The sequence below is a fragment of the Perissodus microlepis genome, chromosome 20 (genome assembly GCF_051167445.1).
Source record: "Perissodus microlepis isolate ML-2025 ecotype Zambia chromosome 20, ASM5116744v1, whole genome shotgun sequence".
Classification (NCBI taxonomy): Eukaryota; Metazoa; Chordata; class Actinopteri; order Cichliformes; family Cichlidae; genus Perissodus; species Perissodus microlepis.
Genome location: NC_140480.1, coordinates 30705965 through 30731731, shown reverse-complemented (window position 1 = coordinate 30731731; position 25767 = coordinate 30705965). Strand labels below are relative to the sequence as shown.

Here is a 25767-nt window from a genome sequence, read left to right as displayed (position 1 = left end):
GATGCATACAAAGTGTTCTCATGTGTACAAAAGCTGATCTTACAACAGGCCCTGAAAATAAAGCAGTGACAGTTTTCTACACTGACACATAAAATAATGAACCCAACCCACTCCCTGCTGCAAGATAATTATGTAGATCCAGCAACCTTACAACAACATACAGTGACAGTTTCAAATTAGATAAACTCCAGCCATCATTTTCCTCTTGCAAAACTTGCACAACTCTGTATTAAAGCTGCCTGGGTGCTAAACAGCATTGCACGACACCACAGGAACCTACGCAGCAGCAGCGGCACTCATAAGCTTCTTATTTTCCCTTCTCTATTTGGTTTATCAGCTTCCCCAAAGCAAAGCAGCACAATGACAGGAAATGCACATAAATCCCAGTGAAAACTGAAAACTTCACAGTGTAGTACACCACAGTCTCAAAGATTTTGCAGAAACTCATAACGCTTTGAAAATGTTGCCAGTAAATAAACCCCTTTTTTTTGCAGTACCACTTGGAGAGCTTCTTGATGAGACTCAACACACGCGAGATCCCTACTCCTGACAGTAACAGTTATCACGCCCAAACCCTTCACACATCTGCTGTAGTTTTTGTGTCTAAACAATCAAGTTCAAGGCACTATAGAGAGAATATTCAGTCTGGCGATTAAAAACATATCTAGGTGGGGTTGTCTTATGTGCCTGATTCACTCTTGTGAGATCCAGATAGTCTGAATGCCAATTAAGTGTTTATTTAAAAGCCATATTGCAAAAATGTTGACACGCTCATGACACACTGTGAAAAAGTTGAATTCTTGAGTGCCACCCTCACCGCATCATCACCGGGACATAACCTACCATTCAGCCACCAATTTTTTTTTTCCCCTCTAAACAAATCATTTTTAGATGCACTGAACAGTGCCAGCCCTTCAATGTCCTTCAGTTTCTCTAACCTCTTGAAAGAGAGGAGCTTCGCAGAGCCTCACAAAGTCATATCAACAAAAAGCATCCTAGGAGCTGCAGCGGTCTGCGTGAGGCTTCTGTTCCTCCTCAGTGTTGTCTTTGATCTCTGGTCTTTACTGAGGAGGAGGAGGAAACCCATCTCTCTCTGACACTGCCGTTAACCTGTAGCAAACTGATATTAGTGGATTCATGTTTATTTTTACTGTATCGCCTCTTCTGAGTACATTTTGATGATGTGTTTATTACCTGAGGAGGTGGAAAATGTCTCATGACAAAATGTGAACGAAGAGAATGGCCAGGCCGATGTTGAGCAGGATTACCATGCAGATCATGATGGTGTTTGGGCCCTTAAAAAAAAGGAAAGAAACTCAATGCAGAATAAGGACAGCAGATCCAGTCAAAACTGGAGATGAGTGAAAAATTAAAGGAAAAACCTAAACCTTAGCTCCAACAGTAAAGGGACCCAGTGGTCCTGTTATGTAGAAGGGTACATTATGGTGTCCTGATGGGAGGAACGGTTTCCAGGAGTAAAATGCCTCCATGGATGTGCAAGTTAACTTAAAATGAATCCAAATTACTTTTCTTTTTGCCATAAGTCAAAAGCTAAGGAAATATGAGACAAAAATAAAACAACAAATTCAGAAAATTCATAAATTCATATCAATTAAAACCTTAGAACTAAGCCTAACTTAATCACACAATTAAATACAAGGTCCAAAAGAGTGATTTTGTGGATCAGCTTACCACATGAAAGGGGGACAATGAGTCATCAGAGAAATTAGTTTCTAAGTAGAGCTAAAAAAATAAAATACTCAAAGAAATATTGATAATTGAACCCTTGATAATGCTGATAATAATGATTTGATTATTAAATAAGTCTTACAACTATTTTCTCTAAAGTTGCAAGTGATTCTGCAGAGATTCAAGAAACAAATGGAAACTTACTCAGTTTTGAGGTGATAAACACCAACATGTAACATAAATGCTACTTAAAATGCAAAATTCTTAGAAATTTTTGAAAAAAATGTATCCTGATGTCTACGTTGGGGGGAAAAAGAAAGTAGAGCCCCGGCCTCTTCTTCTACTGTTATCACTTGGAAAAATCTTAAGCGACATATACAACATTAAATATAATGTCAGTTATTCATTATGATGATGCTACATGAACTTAAACTGTATAACACTGAGTGTACTGACTACAAATCAAAACTTAGATATGCAAATTTACATTTGATTTCCTTAAAAAAAAAAAAAAAGTTGTCAGAAGATTCAAAAAACACTATAAAAATAGAATTTTATGGGAATTATTTCATGGTTCAGGCTTTACAGGATTAAGACTACATATTTATCCTGGAATAATATTGTGCGAGCTCAACCCAATGCCGTGGTGAAAATTGCTCTACCAAATCAGAGCTCCACTTTCAGTAATGCAGTCACCCGTTTTTGTACAATGGGACTCCATGAACATATGTGATGACATTTAAACCTGAGATAATTCGCTTCTGACACAAAATTGATACTCATGAAGATTTTGACAGACTTTAGTTTCTTTCCCACAAAAAAGGAAAATGCTAACTAAATTCAGGGTCAAATGACAAACAGTGTTTGAGATCGCCCAGATAAAGGCCGTGGGTCAGCTTGTCTACTGGCTCATTTTACCCCACTCTCCCCTACAGACATTAAATCTGAACCCAATGAAGCCCTGTGGGAGATTTTGAATTTACGTCATACATAGCACTCCCCACCACCATCAACACACCAAATGAGGCAAAATCCTCTGGATGAATGGTGTTTATAGTGTTCCAGCAGGCTGGAGAATCACAAAGACTCAGAGTGCTCTGAAACCTTTCTAATTGCATGTGATGGCCATAAACCTTATTAAGACACTTTGTTTGTTTGTTTTTCTTTAACCTTCCTAATCTGCGGCTGTTCATGTTGGGTTTTATCTTCTCAATGCAAAGAATTAATAAAGGATTATCAAAATTATTATTTATAGGAGACGGTTGTACCCTAAACATATCTTGTGAGCATGTTCAAAATAAGACTGCAGGAGGAGCAAGACTGAAAAAGGGGTTTAACATCTAGAACAGCCTAGTTAAAGGGTAAGAAAATTGTCCTACCAGCACCTTTAAAGATCAGAAATTAACACCCCTTATCCCTTTTGTGAGATTTACGGGTGCAGATGGGAGCAATCTGCTAGCTTTGGTTAGCTCTAGGCTAGCCATTTCTTCCTGTTTCCTGTCTTTATGCTAAGCTATAATCAGCCTCCCACATTCCAGCTTCATATTGGCAGGTACATTGGGTACACTGTCTTCTACCTCCCGAATACAAACCAATTTAAGCATATTTCAATAAAAGTTGCTTTAATCCTAGCTTAACAAATATTTACAATGTAAAAGTGAGCATTTCTTTGTCATGCATGCTATTTCTAAGTGTATTTTTTTATTTATTTATTCCTATCTAGCCAGCAGGGAAACTAAAAGAAAATTGTTTGGACATAACAGATAATTATCGTCCACTGAGATTAGTAAATGTCATCTTATTTGGTGGAGGTTAGTACTGGCTGATACAGATGTTTGGCTGATATATTTATAGCCATAATTATAACTGTTAATGCTGATGCTTAGGGTACATGCTTAGCTAACACTAATACCTGAAATTGGCAGGCAATATAAAGCAAATGTACATTTAAAATAGAGAAAAAGGAGACATAGCATTCATTTACAACTATTTCCCCCTCCAATAAACCAGAACAGTAGTCTGGCCTTGCCCTTATACGGTAAATAACGTGATTGGATATGGTGTACACTTTTATTTGACTATGATGGTGTCAAGCTGTGCTCTTTAATTAGAAACTAGGACTTATGGTCATTAATGTCAGCAGTAATGCTAGTGTATATTTTTAAGGCTGTACTGAGCTAAATGCTTATACGAGCATCGGTAAGAATTACTCTCTGGGGACACTGAATGTGTGTGGAAAATTTCACAGTAATCCATCTGATAGCTGTTGACCAAGGTCTTGGACTGACAGACTGACACCACCATACATGTTGTGACAATATTGATGTAGCAAAAAATAATGAAGAGTGAGTCACTGTGTATATTTACTGCCTTACCTCCATGTCCAAAGACTCTGGGGTCACCTCGTTACTGAGGCTCGACAGGATGGGCTTGGGTCTGACTTCGGCTTTGGGTTCCACCTTCGCTGCCGGTCTGGCAACTACAGATTTTGCTTCCACTGGCTTTGGTGCCATTTTAGGTTCAAGACTCGGAGCAGGTTTTGGAGCTGGAGCTGGGCTGGGTTGCCGTTTTGGTAGCGGTTTTGTTTCTGCTTTACTGGGAGGCCTGCTCGGTTCCCTGGACTCCACTTTGTTCTCAAATACAGGCGTCACTCTTTCTTTTGTTGGTGGTGCTCTTTCGCTTTTTACCTCGGAGGCTTTAGACTCAGGAGTTACAGATTTGTAAGACGCTTTGGAAGGCGTTTTGGAGGGAGCTTTGGAGATGGGACGTGGTGCTTCTTCTTCTTCATCATCTGGTGAGATGAGGCTATTCCTTACAGGGGCAGCAGGGGCTGTAGTGGCATCTGATGCTTTTGCCTCAGAGTCAAACTTCTGCAGTGGCTTGATCTCCATGTCAGAACCCTGCTCGTTCTTGTTGCTCTGGCGGCTCGGGGTACGAGATGGGCCACGACTGCTGGTGGCCGCTCCTCCTCCTTCAGATACAGTTGAAGCAGGAGCAGAGGGAGTAGTGGGACGACTGCCTTGCTTGCCGTTGAGTTTACTACTTCCACCACTTTTACTGGTTTTGTCTTCATTCCAGCTACCTGGACTGAGGAGTTTGGGCTCTTCCTTGCTCATGATGCCTGGGCTTGGAGAAGGCGTGCGACCTGGGGATGAGCTAGGCATGAGGCTGTCCAGTTCATTCATAACCGGGCTTTCAGGTGGTGTAGGCAGTGGCTCCTCCTCAGCTAGCAGGGGTTCATGCATGATGGTCTCTGTGTTCTCACTGCCTTCCACGGCCAACTGTAACGCTCTCTTCTTCAGATACTCAGGACCTGAAAGCCAGTTCAAATACTTTTTAATCACTGGTTTCTACCATCAGTCATTATAAGTCAGAGGAATTATTATTTTTTCCATAATTTAAAATGTATAATAGATACAGAAAGTGAGCTTTCAAACTCCTCCTACACAATCACAAACTGACTAATGAAACTTGGCACACAGGTACGTCTTAGACCTGTGTAGGTTCTTATCTAAAAAACATATGACGCCATGTTGCCTACAACCATCTACCAACATTTATGCACCTACAATGCCTCATTAAAATAATATTATTTGAATTACATGACAATAACATGTAATTTATAGCCACAAACTTGAATTGTGAATTATATATGATGTCATGTTGCCAAGGAACCACCTAACAATGGACCGAAATTAGGGATAGTGTAGCATGGGTATGTACTAATCACGATAATTAGAATTAATGTTCCATAAAAAGGCCATGGTATTTTTAACACTAAGTAATAATGCCTCAATCCATTAGGGATTTACAAACATCATAAATGATTTATCATGTGAGAGTGTCATGACTTAAAGTTCAAAATGATCCTCTTTTGTTTTTAGTGGTTTCAGTCATTCTCCATGTGAAAGAAGCTGTTTTAGTGCCTCTCACTTTACCCAGCTTTATTCTGATTGGCTGCCATTCACAAACAGAATAATTGAGCAGCAGATGGGTGTGGCTACTGTGCTCACAGAGAGGTCACACTTCATGGTGCATAGCTCAGTATTGGGTTAAGTACAAAAGGAGTCCATAACCGAGTGCTCACATCAGTGAGGCCTGAACATTTAGCTTACAGTGAGTTTATAGGTTAGAATAGTTTGACCTCACAAGGATAAGTTATTTTTGCAGGTAAATATATTTTTTAGAAATATTCATTTATACTAATATCTTTCTGCTGTTTCATAATTATCATGGAGCACAGCTCTCTGTTAGATAAATTCCTGTTGGCTCGAAAATAGCTAAAGGAGCTCAATTTAAAAACGGACATTTTTCCATTAAAAAAAGATTCCCTTGATTAAAATGTTAGCTCCAGTATTGCAGGGCTGAGAGGTCACAGATTGTCTTTATAAGTATCATCCCCTTAAACCTCCTGAGAGCACAGGAAGCAGCTACAGAGGATATTAGAGATCCATTCAGCTGCTGCATCCCCTTCCTAATAAGCTTTTGCTGGAGTACACATTTTTCCATTAAACACAAATAGATTCTCCGTTTGCTCACATTTCAGAAAAAAATCCAAAAGGAGAAAATTTGTCCCAAAATGAAATATACTAAAAACAATCAATATTTTTGATATTGTCAGACAATACCTACAATGCACTGATACGCTTTCTCTTCATATTTGGTTTGAATTGAACAGCTGAACACTGTAGTTTTGAGCAAATGTTACTAAAACAGAAGAAATGACCATTTGTTGGGAAACATTTTTTGTTGTGGATGAATACACATGCTGATGATGATTACCAGCTGCAGGACATGTACAGCTATCCTATAGCTAAAAATAAGAAAAGTATAGAATATCAAAAGTCAGATCCTTAAATTTGTGAAGTGTTTTGAAGCAGATGTTTCTCAGCCAGAGCCAGTCTCAACCAGACTTTTAGTGAAAGACTAGTCATTTAGAAAGTGAGAGACAATTCATTTAGAAAGCTGGACGACTTTCTGTTTGCATCTGACTTCTTTAAGCTCTCTGCTGAGTGAGAGCACAGGAGTGAAATGCAGGAGGCTCCCAAATAGCCCCTTTGCTTTTGTGTCAATGTGTGTGTCGACAGACTCGCAATGAAACTGATACGATCCCTTCGACCCAATAAGATGGTCCTTTTTTTAGACAGTCAAATGCGACTATCCCTGTGATGGGCCTCAGCAGAAGGATATACTATCACAGGCTGTGAGGACAGAGACAAAGTAGAGAAGTAGCTCTGCTGTTGGGATTTTACATTTGCTGTTTCCTTCATACAGTATCATACATAAGTAGGGAAAAAGATTTTCTGAATTAGCTTTTTTTAGTGTGCATTCCCGTGATATCTAGTGAAACTCAGAGCTTGCATACAGCTGCAAAGTCCGTGAGTGACATTATGATGCCTTAAAAGGTGGCCCTTTTTGATGCTTTTTTAATTAATTTTGCTGATTTTTTCTAAAATGTGGTGTGGAGATGTCGACTAACCTGGCTGGTAGAAGGAAGGGGAGAGCTCTTTGGCCACCAGTCTGGCAATGCTGGACTCTCTGTTGGAGGCCTGGGCAGCCTGCTCAGCTGCATCTGCCTTGGCCTTGGCATGGGCTGTCCTGCAGTGGAAAGATGCAACACAAGTCACTCAGCCTTCTTTCATCTTCTCATTTCATTAATGGTCTGAATCATAATCTCTCCCCCCCCCCCCCCCCCCATATGCCGGCAATGAACATGCTGTTTTCAGAAAGCATCTGTTGTTCACTTCAGTGTGTTTTATAAATGACACAATCAGTACCACACTTGGCTTAGCGTCGGGAGGAAGAGTGGGATATGAGTGTGTTTTCACCATCAAGAAAGCAAAGTCAGAGTGTCTCCCAAATAGAATAATGCTATTAATTTAAATGTGAAACTACAAAACCTGGTTTTGTCCCCACAGGAGGCAACAAAGTCCACCTGTTAGCAGCTTTGAATTGGTGAATCAGAATTCCTTTAATAGCAGGGCAGTTTCACAAATGTCAGTTTATACTGGTCTATAACTCTAAACCAGGCTTAATTTTACTAATAAAAAAACAATTAAAGCCAAAGAAGGAAAAAAAAAAAGATTCCCTCAGGTAAGCCTAGCACTGATATTACCATTTCATCAGCGACACCTCCATTGACGAATAACAGGGAAAGACAAAAACCAAAACAGGTTATATTTTAGGAAATCTTTTCACCTTTTTAAGTAGCTTTAAGCTTTTCTTGTGTGAGGAAACACAGCTGAGGGGTTGGATACGCTCACTCAATTGAGCATTTGCTTGTCACTTTCTTGTTTAACCTCTTTACAGCCACCAGTGATCAGCACATGCATCAACCAGGATGCAGCCTGTTTCAGTTCTACATAATTTTTCTGCTTTCTATTCATTTACGTCGTACTATAATGGTTTAATGGTTCACGAGACATTGACCTCGGCCTTCCTACACAAACACTCTCAGAGATAAGGGCCTTAAACAGAGTGACTAAAAATATCGCAGTACAAGGCTTGTTTATAGTATTCAATCATGGTCAAATGGATGCTGGGGTGGGCAGTCGCTGGTCATATGGCTCATTAGTATTATTAGCTTTGGAGGAAAGGGGTTGTCCTGTTCTACCGTTTGCCTGGGACAGAAATAAATTACACTTTTGCCACCATGAGTGAGACAATGAGTTATTGCTGGCAAGCTACTGAGGCCTCCATCATCACACAAATGTCTGTATGGGTGACAGGCAGAAAGCACTGCGGCCTGACAGGGGTACATTTGTATATTTATAGTTGTTTTGCTGCACACTGGAAACATTTACTTATCATGCAACACTTTGCAATGCAGAGTTCATGAACTTTCACTCTGGATTTCCCCTTAAAAAAAAAATATCACTGAAGAACAGGTAGCAACCAAGAAAACACAAGGCTAATTCCAGCTGCTAAACCTGAAATGCAGTCTAGTTATACCACGAAAATAGGGCAGCACAATTTATTATTATTCTAATACTATTATGCTTCTCTACTCGTGTAAAGACTGTAGCCATACTGAAGTTTTGTAGAATAAAAGCTGTTTAACTGGTTCAGTGGTTACCATCTCAGTTTAGCTTGTTAGCATGCTAATGTTAGCTCTTTAGCAGTGTTAGCAGTGTTAGCAGTGCGCGATTGCTCACACGCACAGCTTAGAGGGAACATAGTGATGCGATATAGCTGTGTGTCAGGCATTTTGACTTTGCACATGTTTTATGATAACTACATTTAACCTAATTTCTACTGTACGATTCAGCTCAGTGTGACTTTACTCTCTGTGTGTTGGGTTTCTATTGTGGAAAGAAACTGGATTGGGTTTTTTTTGTAGCCTTAAGTGCTAAACCAATTATTTGGAATATTTGGTCAATGAAAATTATCAGTACAAAAGCCACTTGGGGAACGTTACATGGAAAATGAGCCCCAACACATTGCAACAGCAACCAAACAATTCCAAAAATCATATCATCTCAGTAAAAAAGTACACATATAATTAATTTAATCTGATACACCTACTGCCTCTGTAAACATATAGTCAAATTTCAGCTAAGCGGATCAGGGAACTTTTAATTAAACAATTAAAAACATCTGCTGATATACTTCCTCAAAACCATAAAGTAAAACGTCTGGCAATCACAAAAGGATCGGTTAATAGTTAAGAAAAAAAAAATCTAATCATGTTTTCATCATTAGTGATGAAAGATGATGATATTAGATGATGAATTGCATCTATATCCAAAAACTCGAGAGGTAAATGAGTTAAAAGCTGCTGCTGTTTGTCCCCAGTAACTGCAGGTCCTGAGTGTGATTACTCTGTAAATACTCAACATGTTGTAACTTTACACCAAGATGAAAATAGCTCCTCTTAGGTGGGGAAGATGCTTCCACCAGGAACAATTAGAGGCTCCTGAGGTCCCCTGATTGATATAAATGAGCTCCACCTGCCCACACAGACTCAGCACCTACTCAGGAAGCTGTTTTTCTCAAAGTTATTCTAACAGCTGATCTTTAACAACATGCTTCCATAGCAATCTCAACAATATCTAAACTTAGCACAAAAAGTAAGGAAACTTTGTTTTGGTCGATTACTTCTTTGTTGTAATAATGCTTCTGGGCAATAAATCTTGTACCACTGGAAAGCCTGTTTATTTCCCCTTAGATGATGCCACATTTGCGAGGAAAATGCTTTTGTGTGTTGAGAAGCAGAGTAAAGTATGTGGGTTGTGCCCATGAAAAACTTGGAAAAAAATCCCCTCTGCCAATGCCAAACAGCTTATTCTGCTATCAGCTCTTGTTTGGTATCATTTATTTGACCGGATGATCAAAGTCTATGCGATTGTTGTTATGTTGGAGGATAGAATTTGGTCCAAGACTGTGGAGATATGTGATTACCCCTGGCTGCAGAGAGTCATCTTGATATCTCTCTGCATTGAGATGCCTCTAATGATGACAAGCCAGATTGTCAGCACCAGGGTACCAGAGGCTCAAAACAAGAGTCAATAGCAGAATAAGCTGTTTGGCTTATTCTGAGAAGATTTATAAAGTTTTTTTAAAGGCACAACACACATACTTAACTCTGCTGCTCAACCCATGAATGGATTCATTCAGATAACACTGAATGTTTGGTCTGAATGTGGAACAGATCTGCAGTTTTCCATTGGCCATAGTTGACTTTGACTGATGGATTAACTCAGGGGGAGTCCGGCTGCTTGATTTAACCTCTGATCCACCTAAATGGTCCAGATGTCTGATGTCTTGGACATCTGGCCCAAACAATAAAGACTGTAACCCACATCAGGTCCAGCTCATATTATTACTATGATAGCTTGATGTGAGCTTGGGTAGATTAGTGGCTAACAGCTCTTTTCCTTAGTATGCCTGGAAGCACCAGGGTAATTCTGAGCTGAAGCAATCAGCAGATTTGACACACCGGGCTCAGTTCAGTTCAGCTTCCTGCCTCTCTCTTGTTCTCCTTCCTGTTGGGAACTCCACAGTTTTCCCATTTAGTTTAGCTTATTGCCAACAAAACATGGCATCGCATAATAGTCACAGAACCACGTTTACACCACTGATATTACATCTGTACTACTTTTAACATAATAAATGGTTGAATTCAGCATGAAATACGGTGTTCTTTCCATTTCAGTTGTAGCATAGGAGACGGACATTACAGCCAGGAAGCTAATTATGAAAGAAAAGGGTAATCTTAAAGTGACTGCATGTATCTTTTATATACAGTCTATGCTTAAATACAGTGGTTAAGTATGAAAACTCACTGTGCACTTTATTAGAAAACACCTATGAGACCTGCATTTTTTTATAAAGTGCTATGCATGTAGCAGAGCTACTAGTAAGTACTAAAATGGCTAAAGGCAGCAGACGGATATAAACTGACCCCTGTAGCAGCCTCACATCCATTCACAGCTCACTGAGCGTGTCCGTCAATGAGTATTAGTGACCACACAACTCTCAGTACCATAAATATGGTGAAATCTTTAGCACAAGCACAAGGTGAAAAGTAGGAACTTAGGCCTGCATGGTTAAATCAAATTTAATCCTGTAAATTACGAGTCATATAATCAAAATGAATAGATTTGTGCAAATCACTGACTAAAATAATAATAACAAAAAATAATAATAAACCAGACACTGGCATGAAGGATTAAAGCAGCCAAGCACTGAGCAGTGTTTTCCTGCTGGAACACTATATTTGTTTGGGGCTTTTGGTGTAATTATATATCTTCCAGTGTGGTTACAGTTGCTAAAAAATGTCTATCATAGCTCCTCATAATGTCAGTCAATGGATGTTCTGATTGATAAATCCCACCTGTGACCTCAACAAACACTTAAATGAATAGTTTAAGGCTAACCAATGTGTTATGCCATGACATTAGTCAGTGAGAATACTTTAGCCTTCTTTCTGGCTCAAATTGAGCCCAAATTTTCAAAATTAACCTTGTTTTCACCAAGCACAAAAACGATCGAGTCAGCCCATAACGTTAAGATTAGTGAGGTCACAGATCAAAAGTTTTCTTGGGCTGTTATTCTATAGGTTTATATACAAGTCTTTTTGAAACCAGAGGAGCTGCACTCTACTGTTTATTAGAAATCAAACCCCCACAAGTGTAAGAGAATTCTGCACTGAGTTAGTACATTAATATACTTTATTTTCTGTGCGTCATAACTCCCCACAGCTATGAGATCACAGATTAATGTACAACTTAAATTTGGCCTAATATATAAGTATAGATACAGTTCTTTAAATACGTCCTGGTACTCTGCTGTTTTGTAATGTCTGTTTTTTTGTCCCGCCACCATCGTCTTGGAGTCTACTGATGGCGAGAGATATTCTGTCATTTTGGCATGTGCCACTGGATCTTTGTGGAGGGTCCTTTCCAACTCTGCAGCAACTATGTGTGCATACACGAGGGAGTATGCAAGAGTGATTAGCTGTTAATAAAAAAGATGACAACATTTTTAAATATAATTGAATCTGTTGGCCAAAATATTCGCACATTAAGTGCTAATGGAAACCTCGTTATTGCAACATTACTCAGAGGTCACGTCCCAAGAAATAGTAGAGAGCTCATCTATTTTTCTAATTACTGACCAGTTTCTTTTTCTATCAAATTAAATAAGTCACTTGTTAAAAAAAATAGTCCTCAAAGAGTCCTGAGACGTAGTCTGAACTTTGTTTACAACTTTTATGACCAGTTGATCGCTCACCAGCACAAAATGCTAGTATCAGCAGTACAGTATGTAATCCAAGCCCCACAACTAAAGCTAGGTGTGGTACATATATACACTAACCCTTTATACCCAAGCACTTGCTTATGAGGTGTGCCATATTTATATCCATGGAGGCATTTGACACCACTGCTGACGCAAGATGGATCGAGATCTGTGATCTCGAACTGTTGCCGGCTCTTAGCGGAGCCAAGGCTCGCAGGAGGTGACAGAAAGAGAGAAAAACAGCAAGCAGATTACTGTTTTTGAGAACAGCTGTGTGGTGTATGGGTAAGTATTTGATTTCTGTCTGCAGGAAAAAAAAAGAAGAATCTCTGTCTGGGTGTTTGTGACCAGATAGGAAAGACGGGGTCTGACAGCAGCAAGGGGGGAGGGGGACAATCAGCTGTTGCATTCCCCCGCGATTGTGATACAGCAAGAGTATGCCTGTCCATATTTAGTCAGGGCTCCTCCGTGACTACAAGGCCCCTATGTGTGCATCATTTACACCCTGTCCTGCCACACAGGTCCTCCTCCAGACGCCCAGCAGCCAGTCCACAAAGCAGAACAATGTCCACAGACTGTCTGAGTGTCAGCAAACACTTTGACTAACTGGGCTTGAAGAGGCCTGGTCTGGGATCGCATGCAGTGTCCTGGTTGTATGTGTATTTTTAAATCCAAGACATCACTGCCAAAGGATCATAGTGTGAGGAAACCACTGCCAGGAACAGATGTGTCATGTCTCCTCTGCTTATATAATATTGGATTTCAGTTTAATATCCAGGACTACAGGAAGGCTGTTTTGTTAGGACCAATGCAACAATATAAAAATACTCCAGTGCAAGAAAAACACAGATTTTAGAGGGTGCAAAGGACATTAAAATGTCAAAAAGAGAATAAGAAAGATGTAATATTATTCCAGTAGCTGTCTACGTAGGATAAAAAGATAAATTTGAGGTGCTGTGACATAGTTAAACTCCTAAAAATAAAGAACATTCCATGCACTTTTGCAAGGAACTCCTCAGTCACTTACGCCTGCTTCCTGTCAGCCACGGCTGCTGCAGATAATGTGCACTGATACCAATCAGAATTTTAGACTACTGCAAAAACAATGAATCCACTTTTTCAGTTCAATTCAAATTCAATTCAGTTTTATTCATGTAGCACCAAATCACAACAACAGATGCCTCAAGGCACTTTATATCGTAAGGTAAAGCCTCTAAAATAATACATAGAAATCCCCAACAATCATACGACCCCCTATGAGCAAGTGCTTTGGCGACAGTGGGAAGGAAAAACTCCGGCAGAACCAGGCTCAGGGAGGGGTGGCTATCTGCTGCAACCAGTTAGGGGTGAACAAGCTCATTCAACAGAAACTTTTAAATATAAATGATTTATCAGCCCAAGCACATTAGCAAAAAGACTCCACGGTCACTTGGACCTGCTCAGAGTCAGCACTGGCCTCTGCTTTTAATGTGTGCCAGTAAAGAGGATTACAGCCAGAGCTATCTACTGCCCAACCCGTGCCCATTTCATTTATTTATTTATCTTTTGGATTGTGCTTCCTACGCATGCAGCAAAAGAATTCCATCTGAAACTTGAATTGACAGAAGGGAAACATCTTTTTGTTGGTTGGAGTCTACTGCTTAGTTTGACCCAGTCTCACCTGGCCTGGACATGAAAAGGACTGACAGTTCTCAGTTCTGCGGATGGTGTTCGATGGAAAATAATGCTGCCCTGTGGGTCCCGCTAACTCTGCAGAAAACTCGCTATACAAGAACTTGCACCAAACAGGGCTATTCAAAGTACATTTTAAAAAGCGTAATTTCTCTTGAGACCTTTTAAGTGTTTGTTTTTACCACCTGGAATGGCCATGGCTTATGCTTGCTACAAAAAAGCTCTCCATCAGTGACATCTACGACCTAATTACAGTGCAATTCCACTTTATTAGATAATCTAATGTTTGGTGGAAATGGGAAGTAATCCTAAAGAAGACACTGTGTGCACAAAGGACTGTATGAAAGAGTGATTAGATGACAGCATCTTTAAATATAATTGAATCTGTTGGCCAAAATACACGCACATTAAGTGCTAATGGAAACTTCATTATTGCAATATTGCTCGGAGGTCACATAACAAGAACTAGTACAGAGAGCTCATCTGTTTTTCTAATTACTGACCCGTTATTTTATTCCCTTCAAATTAAACAAGACAGTCCTCAAAGAGTCCCGAGCTCCAGTCTGAACTTTGTTTACAACCAGTTTACAAAACAGTTTTTATGGACGGTTAAAGAGCCAAAAATACTCAGAATCCTAAAGAGTTAATATGTAAATAGTAGAAGTCAATTTTAAACGTAAACAGTAACTCAAACTGCCAAGTAAATGTAATGAAAACAAAAGTTTGCCTGTAAAATGCGGTGCAGCTGAAATTTCAGCACTGACCTTCCAGCACTTTTTTAGGCTCTTCCTGGTGACAGTCGTGTTAAATGTGAAATCTGCTTTTCTCTGTTCAGACTTGCCTCAGGTGATCCTAAAGCACTGACACAATGAGTAACTCTCATATACTGCTTATCTTTGCAGTACAATATTTAGATTTCAATCTGCAGGGACGGGGGTCTGCAGTCCATCAGTGCAAGTCTCACTGCTGTAAACACTCAGCCTATTTCAGGTCTTGAAGACGGCAAAAACACCACCGCCTTGTATGGTCAGAAGGTAGACATGTCTGTGCACACATGAATCACATAATAAAAAAGGATTTCCTGCATTAATTTTAAATCAGATTGTGCTGCAATGTGTGAGAGAAAGGTTTAAATAAATCTGTGAGACAAATCGGGGTAGCGATTAATCACGATAAGGACTTAAACATAATCACACTCATGCATCCTGTGCTCATCCAAAAGGTTTTTCACCTAGTTAAAGGAATAGTTTGACACTATGGGAAATGCTACTCTTAGGGCGATTGTGGCTCAAGAGTTGGGAGTTCGCCTTGTAATCGGAAGGTTGCCGGTTCGAGCGTTGTGTCCTTGGGCAAGACACTTCACCCGCTGCCTACTGGTGGTGGTCAGAGGGCCCGGTGGCGCCAGTGTCCGGCAGCCTCGCCTCTGTCAGTGCGCCCCAGGGTGGCTGTGGCTACAATGTAGCTTGCCATCACCAGTGTGTGTATGTGCATGTGAATGGGTGGATGACTGGTTGTGTAAAGCGCTTTGGGGTCCTTAGGGACTAGTAAAGCGCTATACAAATACAGGCCATTTACCATTTATACTTGGCAGTTAAATATGAGGGCAAAGCCAGGAGCCACGCAGATTCATATAAAGACTGCAAAGTGAATAAGAGGATAAGCCACTGAGACATCACCCTCTTTTTGATTGTGTTTTGAAGCTAGACGGGCTTTGATTTGGAGGAGAGGGTGGAGTGTTATCAGCTATAACCTGTAGGCCTTTACATGCCATATACAGAAGGAATTGCCTGCTTAGTGTAAGTAATCTCTCTACCGAATTTTGTGACTTTTGGAGTGTTTTTAATCAATTTATCTGACAGATAATATGGCTCGCTGTGGGGATGTTAGCAAAAACAGACCTTCCAAAAAAATTTGTGGCAGGCATCTTTGTCTGTGCATCGCAGCTGCACTGTTTACGGATGCAGCTTGGTAACCAAGCTCGGTACTGTTGGCTTAACTTAGTACTCCCACCTTCTCATCTAAATACAATCAGCAGCCAAAAAACTAAAGTTCAGGCTTCAAAAGGTAAAAGTGTAGAAACCACTGAGTGCCAGTGTCCATCTTTTATATGCAGTCATACAATTAAGTACATTTTCCCTTCTAATAGGATTCAGCAAAGGCCATTTCTGGCATCACAGGGGGTTATAATAGGGTCAGACTATGTTTGTGTGGGGCAGGTTACAAATGCTCAGAGGAATTTAGCATGTGAAGCACATTTCCTGTGTGAATATATTCCTTGCTAAATAAATACATTGTACATAAAAGGAAGTTGTTTCTTACTCTCATGTGGCCTCTTTTTTTTATTTCACTAAACTGTTTTTAACTGTTATTTCAGTTTCTTTTTTGATCTAGAAATCCTTGGGGTTTTAGCAGGGATGCATCTATCATCTGAAACATCTCTGAGCTGCAGGTTTCTTGTGAGACTAAAAAAACAAAGAAAAAAAAAACTTTCTGATCTTTATCATAGCTGAATTTGCTTTTTACTTGTTGTATTTTTTCACCGAAGCCTTCCCAAATTGGCATAGTTTGTTACTTGTAGTTTTCCACCTTGGAAAAGACATTGCCATGTTTTCCTACAGGACTCCCAGGATGACAGTCCCTGGTGGTTTCCCCACAGTCTCTCCATTAAAAATATTCAAATTTAGAAAACTAGATGCAAAATGTGGAACATGATCGTTGTAGAACAGGGGAACAAAGGGTAAAAATGCTGTGTAGTCTTGCATAAAATGATACTTCTGGCTACAAATACTCCAGAAGATCACCTGTTTTACTTACAGGCTTTGGGTGTAATAAGCTCAGGAATTTGAACCACTGGTCAAATGATTATTGGAAACCTCAAACTATTAAAATCAAAAATTCTGAATGACCCGACCTCTTACAATGACACACAAATATAAGATTACAGCATGTACGTCCACACATGCTTTAGTGTTTTCACACCAGGAGGAGCATGGCCGTAAGGACCCTGGGATCCCAGCAGGGAGTCATTTCTGAGAAGTCGTGTTCAAGGCCAACAGTGGTGAGCTGGAAACTGATACTGTGGAGCTGCTTGCTAAATTCCAACTATTGTAAGATACATCAACATTTTGACAACTGCAGGGAGTAAAAGTGTCAGATTGTGAATCATCTAAGATTTTCGCTAAAAGGCCAGCATCGCCATTACTCAAATACCCTGCACGACTCCATGATAAGTACTCTTCTGTTCACAGCTCAAATATCATGTTAATTATTCAGCTTCAGAGATTTTGGATTTTGTTTCTCTTTTATGGGGATGATGAGACTTATGGGTTCCCCTGTTTCTAGGCTCTGTGTTAAGCTATAAGCAAACACATTTAGAAAAATCCAGAGATCTTCTGCTCCTCAGGGATTCAACTAAATCCTCTGTCGACTACAATCTGGGCTTGCAGCAGGAAGCACATATAGAGATTTCAGATATGTATTCTCCTCCTAACGTTGAAATCTATCAGAAAGCTATCAGATATTCAGCCACTCCTGTAACTGAGTGCAGTGGAGCTCTAAAGGTCACTCCAGTCTCACTGTTTGAATATGTTGTACACAGTGCCAATTCAGGCAGATAAACTGAGAAACACACACTGAGAGGGAGAAAAGTTATGCCTGTGAACTTTCCAGTTTCACCACAAAAAACTAAACAGATAACCAGAAGAACCCACATTAATTTTTAACAATGGGTTGTCCAGTTTGTGCTATAATACATTGATTAAAGGTATTTCTGTTATAGGTTTATTTGGACTTGCAGCCAAAGCCATGGATGATTACAATGATAGATAAAGGCTCTAAATAAATGTTAGTAGTTTGTGAACTTTTCCCTTCATTTGCCTTCACACAAACTGACCTTTAGCAAATCCTAGCACGATTTTAAGCCTTTTAACCATTTAATTTACATATAAGTCACAGGGCTAAGCACCTGTTATAAAAGCAGTGCTGCTGAAAGGTTCTGAAGGCATTTCCTGGATCATAAAATACTCTTTCAGCCATCTGAATAAATAAATATCTCATCGGCTCTACTGCAAAGGTTACCAAACAATTCAAAATTACACCCAGCATATCCTTATTCACATTACGGAAAATCATAGTAGCTAAGACAATTACAGCACATAGTGTGTTTGTGTTTATGTGGATTGCAGTTTGGGGGGTGCCTACATGCTTGTCTTTACTCACTTTTGTAGGATTTTTAAAATAATTGATTTTAGTTTTGTTTTATTTATAGATATTTCTGTCTGAACCAGTGCAGTGAAAAGAAGATTGACATTTCCATCTGCTGTGATTTATATTTGGTGATGTGGGCTCTCATCGCTCTTCCATGTGTATATCGGTAATGGACAAGCTAGTGAGAGCAGCAGAAGGACCCAAGGACAGAACAGAGTGGGCTTCAATCAAAAACAGATCAGATATTAAGTCAAAAACAACATTAAAAGAAGAGAAGGAGTGCAGGTGTAGTGCAAAGCAACATGCTTATGTGCAGCTACTGTAAGGAGACTGAAGCACCCACATGGGATTTTCCAATTGGAAGGCACTGATATCTGCTGATCTGCTGGGTTTGTGCCAAGTTTGACCGAGTTTGACAAAAAATGCACTTGTGCAAACACTTCAAAAGTAGCCAAATTCTACAAAAACAACAGATCTAGCGTCCCTCAGTGGTATTTAATACCACTGTTAAAGATCCCTGGAGATTTATCCAGCGATCCATTTTCTTGACAGCTTAGCCTCACTGCAGGGGGCTGGAGACAACAGGCTGGATATACCATAGAAAAATTACAAGTCCTTTGTAAGGGAGACAACCACTAACACTCACATTCACACTTAAGGCTAATTTAGAATCACCAGTTAACCTAAGAAGCCTGTCAAAATCATAGTTTTGCTCTGAGGATAGAATAAAATACCCATAATAGACCAAATATGATAAAAAAAAAAGGCATGAGAAGAATGATCTCTCTGGTTTCTTACCTGGAAGCAGCAATCTCTGCCTTCTGCTTGGCGATGGCTGCAGCCCTCTGAGCACCCTCCACTGCCCGCTCCACCTTCTGCTTGATCTTGGCTCCCTTCAGCTGGATCACCCTCTTCTTCATGGCTTTCACCAGCATGTTGTTCATGTACTTGCCTTCTTCCTTCCCTCCCTCAGCGAACGTGGTGCATCCGTAGCCGTGTCTTTGGTTATTGAGCCACTCACCCTCATACTTCAGCCCGCTGGACCTCTCGCTTATTCCATATCCTGAGCGCTTGTCATTCTTCCACTCGCCCATGTAGACCTCTGTGGTGGTGGCGTCAATGTCAGCCTCCACTGGGGGGAAATCCTCAGCTCCAGCCAGACTCTCGTCCCCAATGCTGACTGTGGAGTTGGTGTCGCTGGCGTTGGAGCTGAGAGCTGAATCCGGCCTCAGGAAGCTGATCTTGCTCTTCTGGCTGGACAGCGATGTGCTTGAGTCGGACTTCTTCAGCTTACCCAGTAGGGAGCTCCTGCGAAATAGGCCCTTCTTCTTGTTTTTAACAGCCCCAGGGTCCACCTGGAGTGTGAGGGCAAAGCCTCCTCGAGACGGTCCCAGCTGGGTAGGAGTGGCGACGGGTGTCTCCTCACCTGAGGCATTGGTGGTGGTGATGATTGGGACGTCTTGCTGCAGGACGGTGCCATTGCTGTGCTCGCTGCGAAGGGAGGTCAAGGAGGTACGAAGAGGGGAGCGGACAACTGCTGCCATGCCGTAGGGGACGCTCTGTCGAACACCATAGCCGTGCCGCATCCCACCAGTGAACTGACCCTGAAATGTACCTGGAAACCATTAAAAAATAAATAAAGTTGTAAATATTTTGTTACAACACCGCAGATCCTGAGCACAAGGTATTTAACCCTAGAAACGTGTTTCCACCTTGATCAGGATGAAATCAACACTACATCATCTACATTGGGAAAGATTGCACTATACTTTTTATGGACATAGAAGACAGACCCCACTAACACTGGAAATCATAATGACATTTACAATCAGGTCAAATGGTAAATGGCCTATATTTGTATAGCGCTTTCCTAGTCCCTAAGGACCCCAAAGCGCTTTACACATCCAGTCATCCACCCATTCACACACACATTCACACACTGGTGATGGCAAGCTACATTGTAGCCACAGCCACCCTGGGGCGCACTGACAGAGGCGAGGCTGCCGGACACTGGCGCCACCAGGCCCTCTGACCACCACCAGTAGGCAACGGTCAAAGACTTCCTGATCTTTTGTTCTGAGAATGCTTTTTGATCTTAGAAAGAAGTTTTCATAGAACTTTAAGATTTTGAGATGCAGATTTTATTGACTTGCAGAACCACTGGAACTGCAAGAAGGTGGTTTGAACAGCTTACTATCATTAAGAACTTTGTCATAGACTCTGGGCAGAAAGCACAGGATTCTTTTGCTTTTATTTTGAAATGATTGCTATTAAACATTCCAGTCACACGCGACTGTGAGACAATCCAGTTAATCAAGACACAGTTGAGAAATTACCAAGAGGGAGAAGTCCTGTGACAGCCTGACTGATGGACAGACAGGGAGCGCAGCAGCATGTGCACCTGTTCTTTCTTTTTGTTTATTCTCTCCTGTAGTTTGTGATTCATCCTGTTTACTGTTTGTTGTCTCTCCTTTTCCATCTTCTCTGTCCACTCACTCACCGGTCAGTTACAGTAGCTCCCTAATTCTGGGTGTGTATGAGGTCTCTTCCTGTTAAAATGGAGCACTTCCTCCCAGTGCTTGCACACAGCGTGATCATGTTGATCTTTCATTATAAAGAACCTCGAGACAGCTTGCGTGCTATGTAAATAGCACCTGCAAAAAAAAGTATGATTTTTATTTGTTGTGCCGTCTGTATTTTGTGCTAATTACACAAAGGAGGAATGCACTGTGTTAAACCTACATTGTATCTTATACCCTATCCTGATGCTCACTATTTGAGAAATGTTACCTAACATCACAGCTATACAGACTTCAACACCTTTGATAAGTCTGTTAAGAATATGCGGTATAAACCCATTATATTGATTAGCAGAAGGATAATGGCTCAGAAATAATTTAAGAGGCTGCAACTATCTCTAATTTGCTCATTACATTAATGCAAAAGCATGTGATGCTTTCATAGCTCCTGCAATAAATGTATTGACTCAAAGTCAGCTCTTTAGTTTTTGCTTCTTTCTGTGTCTTAGCAGAAGTTACTGTTCAGCAGTGGAAACACACCAGCTCACAGGATGCAAATGGCATCACCCACTACAGCAGGGATTCAGTGCATTACCATAAATTAAATTGAAGATTGTGAAAATAGTAAATCTTAGCACCTTAGCTTCATTAGCATATTAATAATGCCATTCTTAACATATTAGCCTGTTAGCCTATTTGAGTCCAGCCTCACAGAGCTGCTATCGCTCCTGGAGACTGTTGTTTAAACTTTCATTTCTGCCAAAATGTCATGGATATCTTTAGAGTGACACATCTCATTCAGTAATACCCTCGCTGACAAGTCATCTTAGTGTCTGTTCTCATGCTAAAATTGATGTGTGTGGATTACAGTGACAGCAAGGCCTCAGCCTGCAAGGCCAAGAGGGCACCAAATATGTGGGCTATTATTAAATCTTGACATCTGGTGCTCTCACACCCACCCGCCTCCAACCCCATCTTCCAACGCACCGCACCTCAAAGCTGATGAGTCAGAGGTTAAGGAGGGAAACCACTGCTGTTGTACAAACACAATTAATTTTATTCGTCTAACTCATTTTATTAAGTAAGTGAGCTGACGGGCTAAGGAGAACCAAGAGAAGCGCCCAGAGAAAGTGTACAAAAAAATGCACACACAAAGTTCGATAATAATGTTTCCTTCCTGGTACACTGTTAGCACAGTGGCCGCATTCATAAATGATATAAAAATGACATAATTTACAACGTATAACAGTTGAGAGGACTAGTACTGCTGCACAACTGCTCACTTTACTACGCGTTTTGTATGCTTAGTGCTTTTACTTGTGTAAGACGTAGACTTGAGGGCATTTTTTTTTGTGTTTTTATTAATTTTGAGTACTTATTTTGCCACTGTGACGTGTAGTATAACAAACTGGAAACATCCATGTAGGGGTTTTTAGCTCCAACAAACTCTGAGCACCTCTTGACTGACAGCAGCAGGGTGGTGTTTTCTTCTTGTTACAGAGGCATCATTAAAGACCACCGAGTTCATCAGGCCGGTCTGTTTTGCACTCACGGATTTGTCTCCAACAATCTTGGCGGGAGTTTGCTTGTGATGTTGCAAGATTTACAAGCAGAACAATAGTAATAAAGTACTGCACTTCAGGACTTCACAACATTTACTTTATAGCTATAGATAGCAGTTAAAACCATGAAGGTCACGATGAGTTCAATTCAGCTTTTAAAAGCACATTAAGAAGTTGAATCATCTAAACCTTTTCAGTTGTCAAGTGCATCAGTAATCTCAGCAATACTGACTGAAAATCCTCAAACTAGCAACTTTTCCTTATTGAGAGGAATGTTGTGAAGAGGCTCAGCCACACGATGACCTCTGACCCTACTGTGGTCTGCTGCTGCAGTTTTAATATATACAGTATATTCCCTTAGCCATCTTGATTAATATTAAAATAATCTGAATACTCATAACCCTGCAGAGACCTACAGCAGCAGCGTTTTCTTTTAGTAGTAACTATGTACCTTTAAATCGGTATTTTACTGAGTACAGTAACAAAAATACTCAAGTAAAGTCCTTCATTTATCTATTATTAGTTTTACTTAAAGATTCAGAAACCCGATTACCCTGGTGAGACATGAATCTGCAGTTTGACCACAAGCATCTGTTCATCTTAGTGCCATGTACTCAAGTGATGTACTCAAACATAGATAAGTGGATGTACTTGAGCATGTGTAGTAATTACAAGTAAATGGTAATTTATTTGATTATTTCTATATTTAAGGAGTTTTATCAGCACTAGCTTTAGAGGCACATTAGCATTTTCAATGACTATAAGTAACTCTTTTCTGTGGTAACTAAGTACATATACTCAAGTATTTCACAATGGTTTTCAGGTACTCTTTCTATATGTAAAGCGTTCTCCATTTAAAGAATCTGAATCGGCAGTTTTAATGTGTACGTCTTTCTTTAAATAGTAACAAAGTGCATATATGTGAATATTTCACTTTTTCACAGTTATAAGGTGCCCCCCCCCCCCTTTTTTTGTATATTGTATATTTGTTATCCTCCTGTATAGATTTTTGTAGAGGTAATAATTTCGCTTTCCATTGCACTGTTTATGTGGCAACTTCAGTGTTTTCTTACATTTATTTAAGAAATAAAGTATCGAGTCTATCATACAAGTCTTGTAAAGAAGTAGCCTTTACAGACTAATGATAATTATTAGATACACATGGCATACAAAATATGTGATATTCAATTAAAACAACGAATACTTCACATATCAAACTTCTAACAGCACATTATCGAAAAATATAAAAACATCAAAGTTATTTTTTCCCACTTGTTGGTCCGTGTGGGCATATTTAATGCGACTCTCACCTCCATCCGCATACGTCTCTGTGCCATATCCATCCTGGAGCCCGTTATTCCATGTCCCCTCATACTTTGCTCCGCTGCCAACACTGATCCGGACGCCATATCTCCCTTTGAATCCATGAGTCCATTCCCCTTTGTAAATCCAGTGTCCTTTGGTTTCTACTCCCAGACCGTGACGCTTCCCCTGCGACCAGTATCCCTCGTAGGTGTTCCCGCTGGGCCAGGTGTAGACTCCCACCACCTCGAAGCCGTAGTTCCAGGAGCCCGAGAACTCGCCCTGCCCTTTGGGTCCGGTGCAGATGCCATGGCCGTGGGCTTTGCCCCCCTCCCAGCCTCCGCAGTAAGCTCCACCGTCATCAAACTCAAAGCGACCTCCACTCATTCCTCACCGCAGAAAAACGCACAGAAAGTAAAGCTGAATTTTTTTCTGTTACCTGTCTAAAGATAAGAGCTCCGTTAGTCTGACTTCACCTTCACCTGACATTAAAACTGGCAGGAGATACCCTCAGTGCTGAACTTGGTTTCTTCTTTGGAAGTTGGTTTGGGGATTTCTGAGCGTGTCCATGAAGCTCCGGGGCGCACTTAACACTTTATTCTGTTTTTCCTCCCTTCTTTTCTCCGGATTACTCCACTGTCTTATTGGATTCGTCGATTAAGCTAATTAACTACCCACTCCACGGATTCCCTCCAGGTTAAATTATACCTCGTTGCAAATTTGGATCCTATTACCGGTTACTGAATCGGAATTGTTTCTGTATTTCTGTCTTGAAAAGCCAGGGATCTTACATGGCTTTACCAGGTGGCCACAGAGAAAAGCCCCTTTCCCCCTGTCCCTGCCACCCAGCTATCTCCCGACAGTCGCTGCTGTTGGAAATATTTTAGCAGACCTAACAAGGCGACCAATCCACACACACACCCTTCCAAAAATACAACCCAATCCTTACTCTGCTGCCTGCAAGGAGCCATGCCAGAGAGTCTTGCCACTTCGGGACAGGTTTTACTGCTGCACACACGGTGCGCCCAGTTAATGCAGTTGGAGCGCAATTATTCTCTAATAGGCTGTTAAGCTTCAGCAGAGAGATATGTGAGCGCACATGCACCACTGTTGCATCCAATTCATCTTCCTGTATGACGGAAAAGCGCCTTTGGTTCTCGTGACATTAAGTCAAGTGCAATATTTCCACTGCAAATTAGGCTTCAGCATGTGTCTCTGTGGTTTATTTATCCATAAATGTAGGCATGCATATAGATCCCTTTTGGTACCATGTGTGCTGCTAGTATGTTATATATTCCTGTTTTACTAGGAAAATAATGTTTCTCTGTCTAGTTTCTTCTGCTTTCTAGTTCCCCTGTCTCCGTCTTGTCTGTCATTTTTTTTTAGTTTTTTTTTCCCCAGTTTTATTTTGAAAGTTAGTTTTGCTGTATTTTACTTCCTTTTTCCTCCTTTGTGGTTGTATCCCTCATCCTCATCAGTTTCACCTGTTGCCCACCTGACTGTCATGACTAATCACACTTATCTGCTACACTCACTGGCCCCTTTATTAGGTACAGCTTACTAGTACAGGTTTGAGATGATTGGAGCTTTGTGATATGGTGCATTACCCTGCAGGAAGCAGCCATCAGAAGATGGGAATACTGTTTCCATTATGTCACTACCAACAACTTGACCTGTAAATACAAGGCAGGATGGAGTCATGCTTTTATGTTGTTTATGGCAAATTCTGACCTTACCATTCAGGTGAGGTAACACAAATGTCATCAGGTCTGGTTTTTCCAAATTACTCTTGTATAATTTTGGTGAACCTGTGTGAATTATAGCCTATCTCCTTCAAGGTTTGACATGTTGTACATCAGAGATTCTCTTCTGTATATAATGAGTTGTTATTTGAGTTACTGGTACCTTCCTATTAGCTCAAAAGAGTCCGATCTCTGGCATCAATAAGGCATTTTCACACAGAGAATTGGTGCTCACTGGATATTTGATCTTTTTCAAACTGTTTTCTGCAAACCCTAGAGAGCACTGTTTGGTAAAATCCCAGCAGGTCCTTAAATAATTAAACACTTAAATACTTA

At 40.5% G+C, this 25767-nt stretch overlaps 1 protein-coding gene across 2 annotated transcripts; it reads right to left on the bottom strand.

Annotated features, from left to right (window-relative positions):
- Positions 1–88: 88 nt before the first annotated feature.
- Positions 89–25767, bottom strand: jph2 (junctophilin 2). Of its 2 annotated transcripts, none has more exons than XM_084918107.1 (6): positions 23698–25767; positions 19105–19921; positions 7169–7287; positions 4065–5002; positions 1195–1295; positions 89–1120 (listed from the first exon to the last, which is right to left on the bottom strand). In XM_084918107.1, the coding sequence occupies exons 1-5, from the start codon at positions 24074–24076 to the stop codon at positions 1215–1217; spliced, it is 2334 nt and encodes a 777-aa protein (XP_084774233.1). In that variant the 5' UTR covers positions 24077–25767; the 3' UTR covers positions 89–1120; positions 1195–1214. The 2 variants fall into 2 exon arrangements, with proteins under 2 accessions (XP_084774233.1, XP_084774234.1); XM_084918108.1 differs by having other exon boundaries at positions 89–1110.